Genomic DNA, 23,206 nt, shown 5'->3' with positions numbered 1-23,206 from the left:
ATTCAACTTTGCTTTCAAACATTCCATGTGTATGTGATTCTCTTGGTTATGCAGGTATTAAATTCCTTGGCTGATACTAAATATCTTTTGCTTAGTAAGTTATTTCATCAATTGATTCTGTATTTATTATACTAAAAGTACTGGTTGAAAGGGCAAAGTGCTTTGGTGTACTCCTCTTTATTCTTTTATATCTAAGACTGACCATGCTATTCTTGTAGTATCTCACTGGGATATGCCAGGTGTTGAAAATGGAAATAAACTGCAGAACCAGTCAGGAATGCTGAAGGGTTGAAGGAAATCTACCTAACTGTGACTCAGAAATAGGGTTTATTTTTCTCACATAAAAACAAAAACAAAACAAAAAATAGTAGGAAGAGAAATAAATGTTGCAGATATTTTGATTAACTTAGAATTTACATAGGTTTACCCGAACTGCATTACTGGTCCTTCACCTTATGCCCTTATTGCTGTCTGAAATTACCTTCTTCCAAAATGGTTACCATTTAAGGAGACACAAGAAAATAACCATAAATTCTGAGTGGGTTTGTTCTATGATTTTTATTAAAAAATTGTTTTTAATGTGATATAAAGTGGGTATGGCCATTTAATGAATTCATTGCTTGTTTTTTTTTTTTTCTAAATACCATTGCAATTTCATCTTTTACCCATCAGACATGTACACTTGTGACTTAACATTTAAAATTCAAAGATTTTGAAAATTATCTCTTTGTTTTTTATTTTATTAAGTAGGCTCCACACCCAGCATGGGGTTTGAACTCGGGACCCTGAGATCAAGATCAAGCTGAGATCAAGAGTCAGATGCTTAACCAACTGAGCCACCCAGGCGCCCCTGTTTTTTATTTTTTAATTTGTGTTTAGTGAATAAGTTCTGTATACTACTAATTCTTTGAAATTGTTATGACTTAGATTGTAGTCATTTTTCACAAATTGATGTGAGGTTAAAAATAGATGTATATTAATATTGGTATAATATCTATATATCTGTTACATTAAGCTTGTTAGTTGGGTTTAGATCTTTCATTTTTTTTTTTTTAAGATTTTATTTATTTATTTGAGAGAGAGAATGAGAGAGAGAGAGCACATGAGAGGGGGGAGGGTCAGAAGGAGAAGCAGACTCCCTGCCGAGCAGGGAGCCCGATGCGGGACTCGATCCGGGGACTCCAGGATCATGACCTGAGCCGAAGGCAGTCGCTTAACCAACTGAGCCACCCAGGCGCCCAGATCTTTCATTTTTCTTAATGAATTTTTTTCTGATTTACTTATCAATTACTGGGAGATACTTCGTGATGCAAACTTTGACTTATATTTCTATCAAGTTTTGCTATACATATTTTCTGGGGATGTTAGTAAGTCTATGTAAGTTTAAAATTGCTATCTTCTTAGAAAATTGAATCTTTTATCAATATATAATGACCTCTTCTAGTAATGATTTTTTTTCTGTTTTGTCTGATATTAATATAACTATATCAGTTTTCTTTGGGGTATTTGCATTATGTGGAATTTTTCATTTTTTTTTACTTCTCAACTTTTTGTGTCCTTGGGTTTTAGGCATATTTCTTATTAATAGATTAATAGTTGGATATTTTAATAATTCATTTTCCAATAAGTTTTGTCTTGACAGATTAATTTAGTCCATTTACATTTATTATATTATAGGTATATTTGGGTTTATTTTGATTTTTTTATTTTGTTCTTTAATTTTGTCTTATTTTTTCCTTCTTTTGGATTAATTAAGACCCCCTTGCACTCTTTCATTTTTCCTGAAGAGTATGGTACTTGTTATATTTTCTGTTTCTGTTTTTCTAGAGCTTGCCTTGAAATTTTAACATTTATATTTAGCTTAAGATCTGAAACTAATCATCCTCTTAACCCTTCTCCCTAACAATATAAGGACTTTGGAGTACTTCTGCTGTCCCATCTTAAATTATAGTCTCTATTGTCTAGTATTTTCAATCTAGATTTTAAACCTACAAATTAGACATTACAATTGTCTGGTTAATGTTTATGTTTATATAGTTTTACATGCATATTTACCATTGTCTTGGTTCAGCATTCCTTCTTGCCTATCATATCTTCTCTATGGAATTGTTTTCTCTTTCCTGAAGAATATCATTTAGAAGTTCCCCTCATGGTAATAAACTGTTTTTGTCTGAACATGTGCTTATGTTCTTGTTTCGGAGATCAGCTTTGCTAGATGTATACTTTGGCCCTTGAACAACCCAGGGGTTAGTGGCACCAACCCCCTGCACAGTCAGAAATCTGTGTATAACTTTTAACTCCCCCAAAACTTAACTACTAGTAACCTGCTGTTTACTGGAAGCCTTTCAATAACAAACAGTCGATTAATGTATGTTTTGTTGCTATATGTATTATATACTGTATTCTTAAAGTAAGCTAGAGAAAAGAAAATGTTATTAAGAAAATCATAAGGAAGACAAAATACATTTGCAGTACTGTAGTGTATTTATTGAAAAAAAAATCCACATATAAGTGGATCAGCACAGTTCAAACCCATGTTGTTCAAGGTCAACTGTAATTTTCCCAGCATTTTGAAGATTGTGCAAATGAAGGCAGATAGCCAGGGAATATGCACCCAACTTGCTGGAGCAGTTTTTGGTGGGAGGAAATCCAACTCCAAACTCAGAGAAAAGGTCAATAACAGGTGTACTATGCCCCCATGGTGCAGCTCTTAGCTACCTGACAGGGTCAGGCTTCAGACTCCAGGAGAAACCTGGATCCCATGGAGTGACCAGGAGCCAGGATGCAGCAGAACTATGCTGTGATGGAACCTTGGCTAACCATGTGCAGCTCAGCATTTGTGGCTGTGTGTTGGCCTTGCCCCTTCTCTGGCCTGACTGGGGCTGTTAAGCCTTGCACTTGAGTCTGTATGATGTGGCTGGATAGGGGCAGAACTGGTTTTATCTGTGTTCATGGTTGGGGAACCACCAGCACTTTCTCTGGCATAATTAAGACACTGGGGTCCAAGCCTTGCATTTGACTGGGACTGTTTGCCTTTGACCCAGGAGCATAGCAAGTTTCTGTGGAGCTTTGCAGGAGGCCACTTTCTATCCTGGGGGAGACCAGCCTGCAACAAACCCCTATCATTTAAGTCTAACTATTCTTCGTAAGGACTGTCTTTTCTCTGGCTGCTTTTAAGATCTCCTCTTTGTACAAAGTGCTTTGCTTTTTGTCTTTGTAGAAATTTCTTTTTATTCACCTGTCCTGATTGGTATTCCTAAAGCTGAAACAGTTTTAGAAAATTTGGAGCCAAGCCTTCAGCTCTTAGAATATTACTTTCATGTCTCATGAAGACTCTTTAACATTTATCTGTATTTTTCTGTGCTGCATTCTGGGTTATTTAAATCCATCTTAAAATTTACACATTTTTTTCTCTAGTTGCTGAATTTGCTGTCTATATCATTTGTTTGCTCTAATTTCAATTATAATTAAATTTCTAGTTCTATTTGGTTCATTTATAACTTCCTGATCAGTTTTGATAAGAGTCTGTTTCTTTGTTATACTTTTGATGTCCTTCTATTTCTTTAAACTTATTTATTGGAGTGATCAGATACAGAAAATAAATTATCTGTAGCTTTTACAGGCCTGATTGAACAGTTTGTTGCTTATACTGACCCTTGTATGGTAATTTGGTTCCTCATTTGTTTTAGGATTTTTGATTGTGGCTTCTTGTTCTTTGGAAGCTTATCCTTGGGAATTCTTGTAGGCCTGGGCTTCAGGTGGATTTTTCCAGAAAGTGTTTGCATTCATTTCTGCCTGGGGTGCTAGGAGAGACCACCCTGGTTAGTCTTGAGTTTTATTGGGCTAAATAAGTAGTGTGAGTTCTAGCCCCAAATGTGTGTCAAGGCAGGCTGGTGGTTTCATATTCTCAAGGGAGACTGACTGCCCCCAGCCCAGAGCCCAGGTCCTACCATCTCCCTCTAGGGAAGGAGGGTAGGTGGTTTTATTTCCATACTCCAAGGGTGTTAACTTTAGGGATTCTAGCTTTTTCTGCCCCTACCCCCCCTACCCACCCCCATTCTCTCAGGGCTCATGGCCCTATAAATGCAGGCTCTCTAGTACTCAGAGTTGGACAAAGCCCCCAGGGGAAGAGACTGCTCCAGTACCTGCTAACTTCTTTCTTCTGTGGCTTTCCCTCACATTCCAATCACCTCAGCCAAGCATTTGAAAAAAAGACTGTAGTAATTTATCTAGCCATTTTAGAGGCTCTGTATATGTAGTGAGATTGTTGTTCTGGACATATAATCTGCCAATAATGTCTGAAATGGGATTCCTGCTGATTTGTGTAAGCCTGGGTTTATTTAGTAAATCTATAAACCCACTGGTTAAGAAGAGACTTTCGAGGTAATCTAATTTGTCTCCCTCCCCTCGATTTTATAGTTGAGGCCTAAATACAAAAACTGATTGGACTAAAAATCTAACAGCCAAGTCACGGCTGAGCTAAGGCTAGAACAGATGTTATTTGATCCAAGGCCATCCCCTGTGCCACCATAACGTGCTGCTTCTGTTTTAAATATGAGGCCAATGCTTATTTTTATGGTATCTCAAATTTAGAATGATTGAGGAATGATGGAAGCCTGGTTTACATGAATATGAGTTAGCACCTTGTTGTTCTCAGTGTAACCTATGGGTTGGCAGCCTCAGCGTTGCCTTGAAGCTTGTTAGAAAATGCACAATCTCAGGATACCTGGGTGGCTCAGTCTGTTCAGCGTCTGCCTTCGGCTCAGGTCATGATCCTGGGGTCCTGGGATTGAGTCCCGCATCGGGCTCCTTGCTCAGAAGGGAGCCTGCCTCTGCTTCTCCCTCTGCCTGCCGCACCCCCAGCTTGTGCTCTCTCTCTCTCTGACAAATAAAATCTTAAAAAAAAAGAAAAAGCACAATCTCAGGCTGCACCCCAGATGTGCTGCATCAGAATCTGCATTTTAATGCAATCCCCACATGATCATACACACATTCATGTTTGAGAAGCACTTTCTAGATAACAGTAATTAAGCATTCCTCTTTTTTTTTTTTTTTTTTTTGTGGTTCCTTTGAACTATGCATCCATGTTTATCTTCATAGTTTAGAGAAGGCTCATGGAGCATCCTCCCTAGGGCTATGACCGTTGATGAGGAAATGAAAGATTTTGAAAGCATAGATGATATTTTTGCCATTTGTTCTCATATGTAGTTGAGACTTGAACTCATATATAGTTGGCCTTGTGGATGGTGTCAATGAAAGGGATTCCGATATCTGAACCATTTTGTTCAGGAAGTAACAGCATCTCAGATAATCAGAGGAGAATGTAATTTCCTAGAGTCTGGCCAGGTGGTAGAGTTTTAAACTTAGCCTCAAAGGAGAGGATCACAAGGCCAGATGAAATGGTGACATTGGTTACACTGGAGGACAGCAGGTAGGTGATGAAATGCTACTCCAGGGGAAGAGGGGGACAGTAATTTACGTGAGAAAACCATCAGTTCCGGACCTAGAAATAACATTTAGTCACTCAGATGTCTCTGTGCAAATGTGTAGAACATGAATAATATGAGTTAAATTTTATTACAGAAGATGTGTCTTAGATGTTCCTGAAGCTTGTTATGATGGGGACTCAAGACTGGAATCTAGGGGTACCTGGGTGGCTCATTTGGTTAAGCGTCTTCCTTTGGCTCAGGTCATGATCCCGGGATCCTGGGATTGAGCTCCCTGCTCAGTGGGGAGTCTGCTTCTCCCTCTGCCTTTCCCCGTGCTCATGCACACGCTCGCTCGCTCTCTTTCTCCCTCAAAGATAAATAAATAAAATCTTTAAAAAAAAGATTGGAATCTAGTGCTGGAAAGCTACAGACGTGCTTAAAAGGAATGGCTTGAAAGGAGGTGAGGCAGTGGGCCCTGAATGTCAAGGAGTACAGCTGCAGGGAAATCCACGAATAGAGGGGGAAAAACCCAGGGAACTTATTAGAAGGAAGAACGGAGATAATTACATTCCTTTGTTACAGGCCACCTAACTGAGTAGAAAAAATGGCGAATATGTACCTGATGTAGACTGAAAACAGGAAATAGCCACACAGAAAATGACAGGAGACCTTACTTAGTCAATGCTTAGTGAGATATAATTACAGTTTCTTGAGTTCCCTGGCAGAGAACTTGAGAACTTTGCAAAATTCTGAATATTAAAGAAAAACTAAGTAGCAGTACTGGAAACCTTCAGAAAAAGTAGTCCATATCAAGTTGTTTATCACTGAAGCCCAGGGGGGATCAAGAAGGATTCTGTCATAACATAGAAGTAGATTTTTTAGAAGGCAGATATTGAAAGTTTCAAGGAAAAAAAAAGATAGCTGTTATTACTGGACAGTTCTGGAATGGATATTGATCCAGAAAGTTTTGAAACTTGAAATTCAGAACATCCAAGCCAAATGGTCTTCGGTGAAGAGTTACAGAAAATCAGACAAGCAATTAAACATAGGATGGTTGTACAGATAGTGTTCCTCTGAGCTTATAATTTTTTTAAAAGTGTAAAGCAGGAAGGACAACAACCAGGGACAGATTAAGAGGATGTCACAGACCTGCACAATTAGCATCAAGAAAGTTAAAGCCCCAACTGAGTGGTGGCTTTAAAAAATGCTACAGATTAAAAAAAAGATCTTTTTTTTAAGTTTCCTAAAGTTGAATTTAAAAACAGGCTGCTGCCTAGGGCCCAGGCTGGTAGTGGAAAGTTGATGTATAACAGAGGAAGTGTATTTTGTACTCTGTTAATGGTACTGACCTTCAGACTGGAAATGACAGGATCAGTGTTCCTAAGATGGACGAAGATGTGTGCTCCCTCCAAGCTGCCGGGAGAATTTGAGTTTGGGACCACAGAATTGTTCAGTGATCTAAGAACTTGGAAAGGTGCAGAAAGAACATATGTGCATAAGTCAGTTTAGTGCTAATTCTAGATCAGACAGATTATTTATAAACCACTAGAAGAGGAAGTTGTTGCCACCAAGCTCCAGCATGAATCCACTATAAAGTCACATCATGCTAATCTCTTAACGGAGTTCTGGCTGGTAGGTCAGGAAAATGCATTGGAACTTTGTCAGAGAATAAGGGTGGTTGGTTTTTTTGTTTGTTTTTATGTCTTAATAACAGAATTGAGAAAGGAGAAATTAATGTCAGTAGATAGGCAGGATACTATGTGTCTGAACGACTGTATTCAGAGGTTCCTGTCAAATATGTTACGGGGGAGACATTTTCATGGTGAGTCACAGGACTGTGTTCTTGCCCTTGTCTTCAGCATTTTTCTTAATGTCCCCATTTCAGAGCCATTTTAAGAAGCTCACAAAAAATGCCCAATTTAGTTATACCAACTCTCTAAGTGGTAGGGACTGTAGAGTCCAGTCTGACCTGAGGATGGTGGTAGGGGATCCAGAGTAGAGATGGCAAACGCAGGGCTCTCGGGCCTTTCCTGTGCCCGTCCATGTACACATTGCTACAGCATCAGGGACTTTCTCCCACTGAGCACATAACAGTTCTCAACACAGCGAAACCTCTCCAATCTAGAAAAATGATGGACCAGCCAAATCTTCTGGATCCATTATAAAAACTGTTCATCAGTAGAGCGTTGAGTGGGGTTGAGTGGGCATGGATGCAAGGTTACTCTGAGGGCTGCCTTGTGTGAACTTATTTTATGTTTTGGTGGAGTGTTGAGTAGTATGTTTTAAAATTTAGGTGACATGAGGATGGGGCAGCATCTTTTTAGGAAAGTTAAGTTGCTGAATGAGTAAATTTATCAAAGAGAATCCAAAGAGCCCACCACAGCTCTGTAAAGATGGATTAAGCTAAGGAATCCCCAGGGGCAAGGCCAAGAGTCTCCTAAAGAAAACATTTAAAATTATAAAAGTGATTTCACAGAACCTTTTCCTCCTGAGGATGTGGTTTGAAAATCATTGTTCAAAATACCATGAAACTTTATTGTAATGATTTGTACGTACAAAAATTTTAAAGCAGGTGTAACTGAACACTTCAGGAGAAAGAAAATGTACACTCAGAAAAATTCCTTTCCTTAATCCTTTAACTTTAAATAATATGATTTGGTTCTATCTTTTTACATTTCTTTTTTTTTGAAGATTTTATTTATTTATTTGACAGAGAGAGACACAGCGAGAGAGGGAACACAAGCAGGGGGAGTGGGAGAGGGAGAAGCAGGCTTCCCGCGGAGCAGGGAGCCTGATGCAGGGCTCGATCCCAGTACCCTGGGATCATGACCTGAGCCGAAGGCAGACGCCTAACCATCTGAGCCACCCACGTGCCCCTATCTTTTTACATTTCTTACAAAATACGCATCTTGGTAAATTAAGGAGGATGTAAGTTACTTGCCAAGATAATGACTTCAGTTCTACAATAGTTGCTATTAGTTTTTTTAATTGTGATCAAAAACACATAACATAGGCTTACCATCTTAGCCACTTTTAAGTGTATATAGTACAGTAGTGTTAAGGACTGTGGATTGTGTGGTAGTTGTATTTTTAATTTTTGAAAGAACCTCTGTACAGTTTTCTGTGGCAGTTACACCATTTTACGGTCCTACCAACAGGGGGCAAGGGTCCCAGTTTTTCCACATCCTCACCAACATGTGTTATTTTCAGGTTCATTTTGTTTTGTTTAATAGGGTGTGAGGTGATCTTTCATTTATAGTTTTGGTTTATGTTTTCCTGATGATCAGTGATATTGAGTATCTTTTCATATACTTTTTGGCCATTTGTATATCTTCTTTCGAGAAGTATCTATTTAAACCTTTTTCCCATGTTTTCATTGGGTTACATTTTGTTTTTCTTGAAACTGTAGAGTTCTTTATATATTCTGGGTAGTAACTCCTTATCAGATACGTGGTTTACAAATATTCTTTCCAGTTGTTTAGGTTGCCTTCTCATTCTGTTGATTGTTTTCTTTGCCACACAGAAGTCTTTATGTTTGATGTGGTCACATTGGTTTATTTTTGCTCTTGTTGCTTATGCTTTTGGTGTCCTATCCAAGAAATCATTGCCAAATACACTGTCGTGAGGCTTTCCACCAAGTCTTCTTCTAGGAGTTTCATACTTTCAAGTCTTGCATTTAAGTCTTGAATCCATTTTGAGTTAATTTTTGTATGTGATGTTAATAAGGTACCAATTTCATTCTTTTGCATGTGGAAATCCAGTTTTCCCAGCACTATTTGTAGAAGAGATTGTCCTTTTCTTATTGTGTGGCCTCGGAACCCATATTTGAGCACATATGTGAGGGTTTATTTCTGAGCTCTATTCTGTTCCATTGGTTTATATGTCTGTCTGCTGATTTTGAATTTGTTTCAATTACTGTAGCTTTGTAATATGTTTTGAAATCAGGAACTGTGAGGCTGATCGTTTTGGCTATTCAATTCCATATGAATTTTAGGATTTTTTTTCTATTTCTTTAATAAATGCCATTGAGATTTTAATAGGGATTCCATTGAATCTGCAGATCACTTTGGGTAGTATGGACATTTAATAATATATTGTAATATTATATATATGATATATAATATATAATAGGAATATATTTTTATTTTTCTTTTAAAATATATATAATTAATATATAAATAAAATTATTAATTTAATTATATTATTATATATAATAGGGTTATATATTTTTTATTTTTCTTTTTTTTAAAAAGTACTTATTTTTATTTTTTTTATTTTTTTTTTAAAGATTTTATTTATTTATATGAGAGAGAGAATGAGATAGAGAGCATGAGAGGGGGGAGGGTCAGAGAGAGAGGCAGACTCCCTGCTGAGCAGGGAGCCCGACGTGGGACTCGATCCCGGGACTCCAGGATCATGACCTGAGCCGAAGGCAGTCGCTTAACCAACTGAGCCACCCAGGTGCCCAAAGAGTACTTATTTTTAATTCAAGTATCATTAACATACAGCATTATATTAGTTTCAGTGTATAACATAATGATTCAACAATCCTGTACATTACCCAGTGCTCATCACAAGTGTACTCTTAAACCCCTTTACCTATTTCAGCCATCACCCCACCCACTTCCCCTCTGGCAACCCACCAGTTTTCTATATACGAATCTGGTTATTTGGGGTTTTTTGGTCTCTTTTTTCTTTACTCATTTGTTTCTTAAATTCCACATATGAGTGAAGTCATACGGTATTTGTCTCTCTCTGAGTTATTTCACTTAGCTTAATACCCTCTAGATCCATTCATGCTATTGCAAGGAATAGTACTACATTTTAATAATTATATGGAAGAGCTGGTTGTCTATGAGGGCTACTTGTGTTTCATAGCAATAAAATTATGCCATTGTCTTATTAAAGATACTTATTTTATTTTACCTTCTCTCCAAGAGGAGGAGTAGGGAGATGAAGAATGGGAAGAGAGGGTTATATAGCTCCAGGCCAAGCAAAGGGTTTCAGGTCATTAAGGCACAAGCTAAAAATAAGGGGCAAGGTAGCTATTAAGTATCTCTCTGATTTAACCTTCATGGAAAGTATCTGATGCATCAAAGGACTGCTCTAGCAATCCTAACTCTTGTGATTGTACTGAAATCCAGAATAGGTATTAATAGTGAGCATTTTACTTTGAGCTCTGGCATTTTAGCCTATGATTAATTCTTATTCATGGATTTAAAGACACAAATAGGCTAATAAAAAGTTACCTATTAGGATGGTAAAGCTGGTTCCTGCTGTCATTATTCTTAATTTACGAGTTATATTCTTCTTTTGGTTCAGATCTTCTTTGGAATGAGCAATGTCTTGTTCCATGAATATAATTTCTTCTTTGTAAGTGAATTTATTATAGGCTTTTGACCTCCTGTTCTCTCTATTGTGTCTAGAACTCCAAGTTGTTTTGGTCTAGTTCTTTCATATTAGAGGCTGGTGATCTTGGGTTAGCCATTCGTGTTTTAGTGTGAAGCACGTAATTCTGTCACTGTGGGCGGGCCTTTTCTGTTGGGCTTCAGTATAGAAGGATATTGTAAAGACCTGGCTCTTTCAGATATTCCTATCCATGGGTCTTTTCTCTACAGCTGTTTCATATTTTCTAAAAATAATCTACCAAACTGTTACTTGGAATGGTTATGTCTTCCTACTTTTTTACGCCATAGCCCTGCTCTCCACTGTGCTTGATGTCTAGTTTGGAGACTCTTGCTCAGTTTTTGTCTAGAAAAACCAGAGTAAGGTAGGATAGGCATCGGGGGAGGAATCTGGGCTACTGACTCATTTAGACTTCTCACTATCCCCCGTATGTCCTCCCGGTCTTCTTTGTACTTGTTACCTGCGATTTCAGGACTTTCTGGAAGTCCTATGACTTGAGTTGGTTTTCTCCTGACTGGTACCTTCTACTGGAGGGTATGTCCTGTTCTCGTTTCTGACCACTGCTGATTCCTCCCATCTGCTTTCCATTTCTCTCAGGTTTGTTGCTCTCATCTTCACTTGTGACTCAGTTTTCTTTGCTGTGGTTTTACCATTTAAAAAATATTTTCGTTCACTCAGATTTTAGTGGGGCTTCTGGAGGGAGCAGAAAGAGACATACACGCTCGATCAGCTATGTTTATTGGTGATACCTTCCTCCAACACACCCGAATTCCAGTCCCACGCTCCCCCTGAGAGTTTCTCCTGTAACTCTAGATGCCACTGTTGTTTCCTGAACGAAAAACACTTGTTTCCAGTTATTTGCCATATATTTGTTTCTGTGGCCATACAACTGAATTAATACCTTTTCTTATTACCTTATTGTGTTTTTAAAAGTTTAAAACACTTGGGCGCCTGGGTGGCTGAGTTGGTTAAGTGTCTGCCTTTGGCTCAGGTCACTATCCTGTGGTCCTGGGATCAAGCCCCACATCAGGCTCCCTGCTCAGCGGGGAGCCTGCTTCTCCCTCTCCCTCTGCCTGCCACTCCCCCTGCTTGTGCTCTCTCTCTGTCAAATAAGTAAATAAAATCTTTAAAAAGAAAAAAAAGTTTAAAACACTTAAAACTTTAAAAAGAACTATATTTTAATCCTATCCTGTTTAATTTACTTATTTATTCAACACCAAAGCATTAGACTGGTTATTACAGGGAAATATCTAGAGTCTGCCTCTCAGAGGCATATGATCCTGTGGAAGTAGTAGGATATATGCAACCAACCATGAGGCAGAACACTTGAGCCGGAGAGGTGTGCAGTCTGGAAGGGGAGGTAGGGAAGCCTGGTGGTCAGCCAGCCGAAACAAAGGATGAAAACTCCATAGGTGGGCAAGCCCCAGGTTTGGTTCAGGCAAGAATAAGTTTTATTTCATGAAATTTGCGGTTTCTCCTAAAGGAATTAAAAAAAAAAAAATCCACCTATAAGTAAGTTTTATTAATCTTTAACTCGGCTGGGCAAGTCTGTCTGTTGCTTTCTCCCACTGAATAGAGAAGAGCATTTTTGTGTATAATATACACCTAATAGGTATTTGTTGATTTAATGAATGGACAATCACTTTGGGAACAGACGCTTTGAATATTCTGCTTTCTTTTGCCTAAAAAACAATAAACATGAGGTTTCGTTTTGTTTGTTCTGGTTTTTCCAAATTTAGATTTTCCTTGCTCCTACTTAACTTGGAGGAATACTACTTTGAACAACACACAGCTAATCATATTCAGAACAAGGGCAATCAGAATGAAAGGTAAGGAAGATTTTTGGATCTCTACAGAACCAACAGACCTTTTCTTTGTCTGATATTTTTAAAATTAAATGTATGGTCACGTAGATTTGTCGCCCTTTTGTACTGGGAAAGTAACGGGAAAGGAGGATTTTGAAGTTGCTGTCATAACTTCAGATATTTTCCAAAGCTGAGAAGCAGTATGTACGAATTCCTCTAACGTGGGTGTCTTAGCTCAACTGGACAGGACTGGTTCATTCCAGCTCTTTTTTCCTGTATCACTTTTGTACTTGTACTCTCAATTATTTGGGTTATGGTGTTATAAAGTAGTAATCATAAAAGACCAGAGTGGCATAAAAATCAGTACTTTCAAAATGAATAATTTGATTTGAACTGGAAGCAGAATCCATTTTCTCTGTATTGTAATCATTACTGTTTATTGCTATGAAAACAGATTCGGTTTCTTTGGCCGTAACTTTTGAAAGCTGTGTACAAAAATGTGTAATGAAGTGTTTTGTTTAAAATGCCAACTTGGAATTTAGATCAGAGTTGTTCCGGCAAAATTGTATCTACTAATGATTTCCTTTGGGGATGTCCCTTCACTATAGGCCACAACTTGAACATGCTTTGATATTAAATAAACTCTTTAATTTTTAGTGTTGTTCAGGTTTTATCTTGAAAGGACTATCAAAGCCATGTGGTGGTATTTGTTTAAATACAACCTAGAGTAAAAATTACTTAGTTTTTGTTTGGGAGCTTATGACATGTCGTTTCCTTAGCATTCAGATTAGACAGTTATTGTTCCTTGGAAAGCAGAACCTTGCTTTCTTACTTCTGGAATTTTGTTCGTATTCTTCTCCCTAATTCTATACCTTTGTTTTTCCTCCCTATACTCCTCTGCCCCATACCATAACATGTCTTGCTTAAAATTAAGTGCATTTGTTTATTATTAAAACACAAATATAAGCTAGCAAACTGAAACCTGTTTTGTAATTTTTAAGTTATTATTAGAGTTCAGTGGTACGACCCATGGAAGTGAATTCGGTGATGTCTAGCAACATTGCATGTGCATTAGTTAACCTATTGATCTAGCTAGGCTGCTTCTAGGGAACTATCTCAGAGGTACCCTGGGAAATAAAGAAATGGACATATGTACAAGGTTATTTATCATAACACTACTTGTAATTGCAAAATACTGGAAACAATCCAATGGGGAACTGATTGAATAGCAATGGCATGTCCTCATAATGGAGTACTATGCAGCTGTAACAAAGGAACGAAGCAGCTCTGTATAGAGCTGTGGCGTGATCTCCAGCATATATTTAGTGCAAAAAGTAAGGGACCAAATACTGTGTATTGTATGCTGTCTTTCACATATTTATGAAAGGAAAGGAATAATTTTTGTTTCTATTTTTAAAAACTAAAAACATTTTAAATTATATGTTTAGAAAAACATAAACTAAAAGCTAATGAAAGCGATTATCTACACAGAAGAAGGATCAATGGGGAAATAATATAAAATGACAACTAGACTTCTCTGAATGTCCCTTATTTTATAACTTCGCTTTTGGAACTGCAGAAATATTTTACATATATTTTGATATAGAATTAAATTTGAGAAGAAATAGTAAATCTTAAAAATCGAAAAGAAAATGAAATAAGTGAACTTAACTATATGTAAGCTGGAAGGTTAACCGCAGAGAAGAACTATTTTAATCAGCTTCACAACATAGTAATTTGTGTCTCTGGGTGAGATATGACCTGAGTAGAAAAAGAATTGCAAAAAAGGTTGTAAATGTTTCAGTAGTAATATCATTGTTAGTAATTTTGGTATTATTAATTTGAAACTGGTTTATTCACATGTGCACATAGATTTATATAGTTAAATGAAGCAAATGAGTAATATGTTGATGCCAAGACAAGACTTTCAGGATGAGATACAAATCTCATAGTAAAGGAGTTAAGTTAAAAGCCTAATCTTACATTTGAATTGGAAACGTTTATATGGATTCATATACTTTTCTTTTAAAAGAAAGTATTTCCTAGCTTTCCCCTCGGGAAAAGCCTAGAAACAACCCCATAGCAATGAGATTGTGCTCTCTGAGTACTGCTTCCCAAGAAAAGGAGTGAGGGCTCTTTGAGAAGTGGCTGAGTCTAAGTCTGAGGCAGGCAGGGTGCAAGATGAACCTGGCACATCTTGTCCTACTGGCAAGTAAGGGAGGTATCAGAAACTACTATACATTGAATTAAAAGGACACAAGGGCCAACTTGAAGAATTGGGCAACAAACAGGACAAACTGAACATCAAAAAAGAACAATGCCTGCAGTGGTGGAAATGTATCAGAATCATTAAAATCCACAAGTTCATGAGCTCTTTAGATTGCCTGGCAGGGATCCTAGGACACCAACTCATTATTCCAAAACTTGATAAATAGAGGTAAAGAATCAAGCATTTTTTTTTCTGCTTTCTTTGTACCAATTGTACTTCAAATCATAGAGAAAAACTGTACTCCAAATCATAAATAAATACTGTAAAGTTGTTCTTTGTGGATGAATTCTAGATAATAAGAACAGAAGGAGTGATAAAAATTTCAGTCCCTAATGAATAATGGGATCAGGTTGGCAAACCATCAGCCTGGGGTCAATGTAATTAAAATTAATTATATTGTTGTTCTTTCAGTTAATGCTTTAGTTATCTACTTTCTAGTTAAAATGTATTATGATTCTTTTGTGACATTTCGTGTGTTCACTAATAATAATCCTTTATACTTTGATCCCTAGGAAAATCAGAGGCTCCTTAAAAATATGTTCAAAATCAGTTATTTTTGAACCGGATGCAATATCCCAGCCCATCATTAAGGTAAATGCATTTTAAATGTGAACAGAGACATTCCTACTTTTTGTGTATATTTTGTCCTTGCTTATTTTTGTAATATTTCTCTCTCAATTTTATCCAGATTCCTTTGAGAGATTGTATAAAAATAGGAAAACATGGAGAAAATGGATCCAATAGACACTTTTCAAAGTATGTCATTGTCACTAACTGTTTAATTTTACTTCTACCTAAAAAAATTATATATATTTAATGACTTTTATCTGCATTCTAGGGCAAAATCTGGGGAGATTTCACTCATTTTCAGTCAGGTAAGAAGCACATAGTAAATATTTTTTCCTAACCTTAGTGAACACACACACACACACTTTTTTTTTTTTTTTTTAGCACGGTGACATTATTTATTGAAATATCAGATAAAGACTGTTAGAAAAGATGTTTACATGCTTTAAGATTGAACCATTGAGGGGTGCCTGGGTGGCGCAGTCGGTTAGGCGTCTACCTTCGGCTCAGGTCATGATCCCAGGGTCCTAGGATCGAGCCCCACATCAGGCTCCCTTCTCAGTGGGGAGCCTGCTTCTCCCTTTGTGTGTGCCCTCTCATCTTTCACTCTGTCTCTCAAATAAATAAATAAAATCTTAAAAAAAAAAAAGATTGAACCATTGAGAACTGTATTTTTTTTAAAGCTGTGATTCTCTCATGAGATCCTTAATGTTTTTTTTTAAAGATTTTATTTATTAGAGAGAGAGAGAGAGCACACATGAGCAGGGGGGAGGGGCAGAGGGAGAAGCAGACTCCCCACTGAGCAGGGAGCTGGATGCGGGGCTTGATCCCAGGACCCTGGGACCATGACCTGAGCCGAAGGCAGATGCTTAACTGACTGAGCCACCCAGGTGCCCTGAGACCCTTAATGTTTATAAAGTTGTGTGAGGAGGGGGGGAAATCGGAGGGGTAGACGAACCATGAGAGACGATGGACTCTGAAAAACAAACTGAGGGTTCTAGAGGGGAGGGGGGTGGGAGGATGGGTTGGCCTGGTGATGGGTATTGAGGAGGGCACGTTCTGCATGGAGCACTGGGTGTTATGCACAAACAATGAGTCATGGAACACTACATCTAAAGCTAATGATGTAATGTATGGGGATTAACATAACAATAAAAAAATTAAAAAAAAAAAAAGTTGTGTGAGGCCTGCAGGCTTGTGGTTTCATCCTCAGGAGTCCTGACAGCGTGTGGGGGTTGAGCTGGAAGCACTGTGGTCCCTCCTGTGCTCTCCGAGCCACTTAGAAGGTGGGAGGCCAGCAGCACAGCACCGAGGGAGGTCTCAGGGTGACTCGTGGTGACAACCAACTCAGGATGTGCTGTCTTGTACACATTATGAGGCTTGGGGTCCTCACCTTTTTTTCATCCCAGATTTATTCGGCATACATATATGTTCCCAGTATCGTGCTCAGTACCGGCAACACAGAAAAATCAAAACACGGTTTTTCTCCTATCATACACTTATATCATCTATAGATTTTTTTTTTAAACTTATAAATAAGACGGGAGTAGAGGGCCTCTCGCACTTGCTTTTTGCTCTGGATTTTACCTTCTTCATCTCTAAAATGAGAGGGTTAGAGATCACGTTGCCCAAACTATGTGCAGGGCCCTAGTTCTGTGAAGTGTTGGAAGGAAATTCCCTCCACCGTCAAGTAAGTGTAGGAGAAGCTGTGGGAAGCAAAGACGCAGCTTTCTATACTTCAAGACTTGACTCAAAGCCTTAGCAAACAGAGAGAGGGTCCAGAGGAAGTGCCATGAGGGTCTCAAGGAGGCAGATGGTTGGGAGCAGAGGGTGCTCCCAGCGGTTTTTGGACCGCTTACCACTTCTGTTCATGGAACACTTTTTAATGTATATTGAAAAGTATTTTATGAAAGCCGGGAGTTATCAGATTAGGTGATTTTCGAGGTCTGCCTTGCATGAATGAGTCAATGAATCTTAAGGAAGAAAGCATTTCACAGCCTATCTTTGACTTTATGTTGTTTGAACCGGCATATTGGCAAGCAGCTGTAGCCATCTATTACTCCGGGTGGTGGTTGGGGGGGCAGGGGCAGAATGCATTATTAATCATTGTGACCTGCACCTGTGCTCTCATTATTTCTGAAGTATTCTGCATCATGGCCTAATGCTAATAAATCCATATCTTGAAAGGAAGGGGTACTTTTTCAGTCAGAAGTGTGGTTTCCATTATAAAAATTATCCATTTTAGTGTATTTACAAACTTATTAGAAGAGGTCTCGTGTCAGGCAAACTCAAAACCAGCTTCACATCGAGGGGTAATCAGTCAGAAGTTCCTCTTTCTAGAATTATTTCAAGCTTCCTAGATTGAGTATACAATTAAAAAAAAAAAACAAAAAACAACTTCTGTGGGTTTTGATTACCGTAAGTGGTCACACTGTTTCAGAAATATGTTATGGTCCTTTAGGCTTTAGAGAGTTTTGCTTCCAAATTTTCTTTTGTAGAATAAAGAGGGGTGTATGTGTGTAAATAATGTAAAAAATAAACGCCTTTTATTCAGGCATTTATATATTCAGTAAATATATTCAAGGTTATGAAGCTATAGGAAAGAACAAAATATCCAAAGCCCCTCTCCCATGGCCTTTACCTTGAGATGGGGGCAAGCGACAACAAGCGCACATCTTCTGTAATGACGACGATGCCAACAGGACGAAAGGATAGAGAAGGATGAGGAGCACGGGTGCTGCTGCACATACAACGGCCAGGGGCGCCTGGCCAAGGAGGTGCATGTGAAGGCACACCACTCGGAAGGCCTGAGGGAATGAGCCAGCCAGTGGCTGCTCATCCTGAGCAGTGGAGGCCCTGAGAGGCGAGTGTCCTGGCGGGTGGCAGGCGCCGTGAGGATGAGTGTGCCTGGTGGGACAAGGCTCAGAGGGCAGCTGGGAAGAAGGGTTGGAGCAGTGGCAGGGGCTATGTCACGGAGAGCCTACGGGCCACAGTAAGGAGTCCGAATAAAGCGCAAAAGCGAAAAACCCCTGGAGAGCTGAGAAGAGGAGGGGCACCGTCTGCTTTGTATGTATTTGCACATCTCTTGGAGCCCCGGTAGAGAATATGCTGTGGGGGACACATGCCTTTAGGGGTGCTGAGAACCCAGAGGTTTTGGATCAGGATGGTAGCGATGGCAGGGTGGGAGATGGTCAGTGTCTGGATATATTCTGAAGGAAAACCCCACAGTTGTGCTGATGCGTTAGTTGCAAGGTGCAAAGGAAAACAGTCAGGAATGACTCCCAACAGGGTGGATAGCCGTGCCCTTTACTACTGTAAAGAAGCCTGAAGAGCACGCTTTGTTTAGAACGTGGCCTCCGAGAGGAACAGGCTGGTGGGCATTTGGGAGCAGTGGTGTGGGTCTCAGGGAGGAGGCGGAGGTGAGAAAGAGAACCTGGGTAATGCCCTGGGGCTGGATGAGGCTTCCCAACGGGGTGAGTGTGCACAGTGCGGTCTGAGGACGAAGGCTCAGGAGCTCCGCCAGGGGGAGGTTGGGAAGACAGAGGGTCCGAAGGAAGACAGAAGGAGCAGCAGATGAGGTCGGGGAGGGCCAGGAGTGGCGGCTTCCTGAACTGCTTCAGGAAGAACCATCAGCTCTGTCGTATGCTCTGTGAGACAGACTCGAGGAAGTCCTTAGAACAGACTCTTGGGTTTGGTGACATGGAAATCCTCTGCACCTTTTAGGACCTTCTCAGGACTGGATTCCGTAACGTGTTGCGGCTGAAAACCTGTCCTGAGCCCAAGAGAAAGTACAGTCAGCTCTTGCAAAGAGTTTTGCCAGAAAAAGGAACAGAAATGGCAAAAGGAGGATATAAGACAAGGGAGGGTTTTTATCTATGGTTTTTTTCTAATGGGAGAGAGTGCAGCAACCGTATTACCACAGAAGCAAACGTTTTGAACAGCTGACGGGTGGAGGGAGGTCTACATTCTGTGGCCTCGTGGAGTGAGTGGTTTTGAGGGCCCAGGCACACCCTTCACCAAAACAGGAGGGAAGGCAGGGCTCAAGGTAGAGGCTCCGTGTTGATGGCTCTGGAGGTGATGTTGCTTGTTGGACATGGTTACTGACATACAGTGTAGTACCAAACACCGTGTGCCCAGATCACCTCTAGAGAAGAGAAATTTCTTTATGTTTAGAAATGTATCTCATACCACAGTGACTCTGTTTTACCCTTTTCGTAGAAAATTGGCACTTCGATTAGCTTCCTTCACCTGTCTACTTGGTTACTTGGTGCAAGTACGGACATTCATAAAACATCCTAAATATTTTATTTATCCAGGAATGGTTGCTACCTTATTGCCTTGATGAATCTCTTTTTAATTTTATATTTATTATTCCAACATCAGAACGTTAAAGCCATATGAAGATCAATGCAAGTGCTTTTGGAAATTGATATTATGGAACAAGGATTTAAATTTGATTCATAATATCCTAATTTGTGGTAACTCATTACTCTAAAAATTTTTAGTTATTTTACAAGTATTGATTTGTCTTTCTCAGGTATATTTCATTAAAGAACACAACATTGTTGCCCCATATAAAATTGAAAGGGTAAGTAAAGCTTTTCATTTATTCCTAGCAATTTGTATAGTGATTTTAAGCAATAAGATTTTGTGACTTTATTAACATCTTTAATCTAATCTAATAATAATATAATGAGTATTTAAAAAGCTTGTTACCCAGTTACAACAAAATTACCCAAGGGAGCCACAGACTTTAGTTCAAGAGATTTCAACTAACTTTTTGACTTAAAAACAAATGTGTCTAATAGGGGAGGAAAAAAGCTTAAATTATTAGATTGGAAACTGAAATCAGAATATGTATCATTTATAAGGTTATTTTGTTGGATATTACTGAGAATGTGTTTTTTTTTAATGCTTGAGAAATATTGATAGGTTATAAAATACTCTTATTTGGGAGCTCAGTCATAATTTATAAATTTTCTTAACTGGGAGAAGCTATGACTAGACGTGAATACAATGTCTGGTTTTCCAGGACTTGTCAAGTAAGCAAAGATTTTACATTTCACCATTCTGTGCTTTACTTAATTCTTTTGCTACAACTTAATATATAGTAAAGGGATAGCTTTTACCAAAAGAGAGTCTTTATAGGACCTACATCAGGCTAGTGCTCTGGATAGGGCCACCTCTGTGAATGAGGAAAAGCCACCCTCTCTGAGCAGACAGCCCCGCAGGGTGAGTCTCTGTCTGCAGTTTCTCAGCCAGCAGTTGTGGGACCCGCAGACCACACGCCGTGGCCTTGGGGCTTTATGCACAAGAAACACGTGCATGTGCCAGTTAAGTCAGAAACCGTAAATACGAGATTTAATTACTCTCAGATGGGGCTGCTGGCATTTGGGGAAGGATAGTTCTTAATTGTGTGGGGCATCCCTTGCACTGCAGCCTGCTCCCAGGCTAAACTAAACACGCCTACTACACCATCACCCCTGCTGCTGGGTAGTTCCTCCATACATTGACCAAAGCCTCATGGGGGTGGTAGGATATCCGCCCCCCCAAGCTGAGAACCACCGCCTGGGGGGCTCTCCCTGCTAAGGCTCTCCTGATACCCACTTGAAGTGCAAAGCAGTCCTTGGCCCATTGAAAAGTTATGTAAAGGGAGATGAGGGAGGTTGTCTGAAACAAAGAAAAGCTCTTTTGTTCCAGTGCGAATTAGAACACCCGAGGATTTCCACATTTAGGAGGGGCATAGTGATACTGATGGTGACCATGAGAGATGACAGAATAGGAAGCCCTTGTTCCTCTCATGGCGACCCTGATTCAATCAATAATACATGGACCAATGCCTTTTGTGACAAACCTGGAAACTAATTAAGAGGCCCTTCCCCCAGGTTAGCATGAAACCAGCCTCACTGAGGCTGATGGGGATGTTTGTAACACCCTTTCAATGTAGGTCCTCCGTGGGCCCAATACCATGTGATGGGAGGGAACTCTCAGCTCCCAACTTCTCCCGGGGAGGGAAAGAAAAGACTGGACCATGTGTCCAGGTTTCTGACTGTTGGGGTGGCTGCCTGAGGGACTGGCTTCTGTCTTGCCTGTCTTGGAGTGGTGACAGGACCTGGGGGACCCTAGATGCCTGGGGGCCGCTGAAAACAAGGAGGACCTGGACGTCAGGCTGGGGCTCCAGGGGACCCGTGGTCCAGCGCACACAGGACAGCACAGCCCGGCGGACTCAGAGAAGAGGAGAGCATGTGACACATCACATTAATCTTCACAATATCTAGTCCCTCATCCTCCGAGCACCTAAGTATTTGAAGCAGACATTGACAGAACTGAAGGAAGAAATTGACAGCAGCCCAATAATAATAGGAGACCTCAGCGCCCCACTTTCAGTAATGGGTAGAACATCCAGACAGAAGGTCATTTAGGAAATAGCAGATCTGAGCAACACTGTAGACCAGATGGACCTAAGGGACACATAGGGAACACTCTACCCAACAGCATCAGAATCCACATTCTTCTCTAATGCACACGGAACATTCTCTAGCATGCATCACATGTTAGGTCACAAAACGAATCAAAATAAATTCAAGATTGAAATCCTATCGAGTACCCCTTCTGCCCACCATAGAATAAAACTAGAAATACATAGCAGGAGGAACATTCACAAGTGTGTGGAAGTTGAACAACACTCATGAACCAGCAATGGGTCAAAGAAGAAGTAAAAAGGGAAGTTAAAAAAATACCTTGAGACAAAATCAAAACCAGAACATGCCTAAACATGCTAAAGCAGTACTAAGGGGGAAGTTTGTAGTGATTATGTGCCTAGATTAAGGAAAAGAAACGTCAGCAGGGGTGTTGCAGATGTTCTTAAGGGAATACGGTTTGACATGCTTATTCTCTTTGATTTGATTTCTTAGGGCAAAATGGAGTATGTCTTTGAATTGGATGTTTCAGGGAAAGTGGAAGATGTTGTGGAGACCTTGCTTCAGGTAAGCCAGTGCCTCACTCGGGCATTCACCAGGCAAAGAATTCAAAGCAAACTTAGGCAGAAACTTAAAAAAAAAATCATATTCATACATCTCACTAAAACCACAATTTCTTTTATAAATATGAAGCAGATTTACTTGAATATGTTGAATTTGAAAACTATATATTAGAAAGAAGTCATAGATATATCAGAAGTGATTTTAACCATTACTAAGTAACAGAATGATTGCTGTTTTTCGTTGCTTCTAAGGAAATACCTTCATATTGTTTTAGAGAAAAAAATAAATTCCTGTATATTTGTAATATTGTAGCTTCACAGAGCGTCCCGCCTTGACAAACTAGGGGACCAAACTGCTATGGTAAGAATTTCTACAGTAAATTGTCTTTATTATGAATTAAATTATATTGAGGTTTTACTCATAAATACTTAATTTTAAATGGTTCTGTTTTCATAGATAACAGCTATTTTGCAGTCACGTTTGGCTAGGACATCATTTGACAAAAACAGGTAAGTTAATGATTTCATTCCCTGATTCTTTTTTTTTTTTTTAATTTATATGAGAGAGAGAGAGTGAGCGCTTGTGTGCGTGTGAGTAGGGGGAGGGGCAGAGGGAATCTTAAGCAGACTCCCTGCTGATCATGGATACAGATGCAGGGCTCAATCCCAGGACCTCAAGATCACGACCTGAGCCAAAATCAAGAGTTGGATGCTTAACCACCTGAGCCTCCCAGGCGCCTCTCATTCT

At 39.4% G+C, this 23,206-nt stretch overlaps 1 protein-coding gene across 4 annotated transcripts in view; it reads left to right on the top strand.

Annotated features, from left to right (window-relative positions):
* NSMAF (neutral sphingomyelinase activation associated factor) overlaps positions 1-23,206 on the top strand; it is a 55,725-nt gene that overhangs the window by 4,841 nt on the left and 27,678 nt on the right. For all 4 annotated transcript variants that reach the window (XM_035011204.1, XM_035011202.1, XM_035011203.1 and 1 more), the window contains exons 2-9: positions 12,575-12,664; positions 15,422-15,500; positions 15,598-15,665; positions 15,748-15,784; positions 20,014-20,064; positions 22,391-22,462; positions 22,772-22,819; positions 22,916-22,968. In XM_035011204.1, coding sequence (XP_034867095.1) covers positions 12,575-12,664; positions 15,422-15,500; positions 15,598-15,665; positions 15,748-15,784; positions 20,014-20,064; positions 22,391-22,462; positions 22,772-22,819; positions 22,916-22,968 — 498 coding nt within the window. The remainder of the gene's footprint in view (positions 1-12,574; positions 12,665-15,421; positions 15,501-15,597; positions 15,666-15,747; positions 15,785-20,013; positions 20,065-22,390; positions 22,463-22,771; positions 22,820-22,915; positions 22,969-23,206) is intronic.

The sequence above is a fragment of the Mirounga leonina genome, unplaced genomic scaffold (genome assembly GCF_011800145.1).
Source record: "Mirounga leonina isolate KUSES-001 unplaced genomic scaffold, KU_Mleo_1.0 Mir_165, whole genome shotgun sequence".
NCBI classification, from domain to species: Eukaryota; Metazoa; Chordata; class Mammalia; order Carnivora; family Phocidae; genus Mirounga; species Mirounga leonina.
Note: the sequence above shows the minus strand (reverse complement) of the source record. Positions and strands in the feature narration are given on the sequence as shown.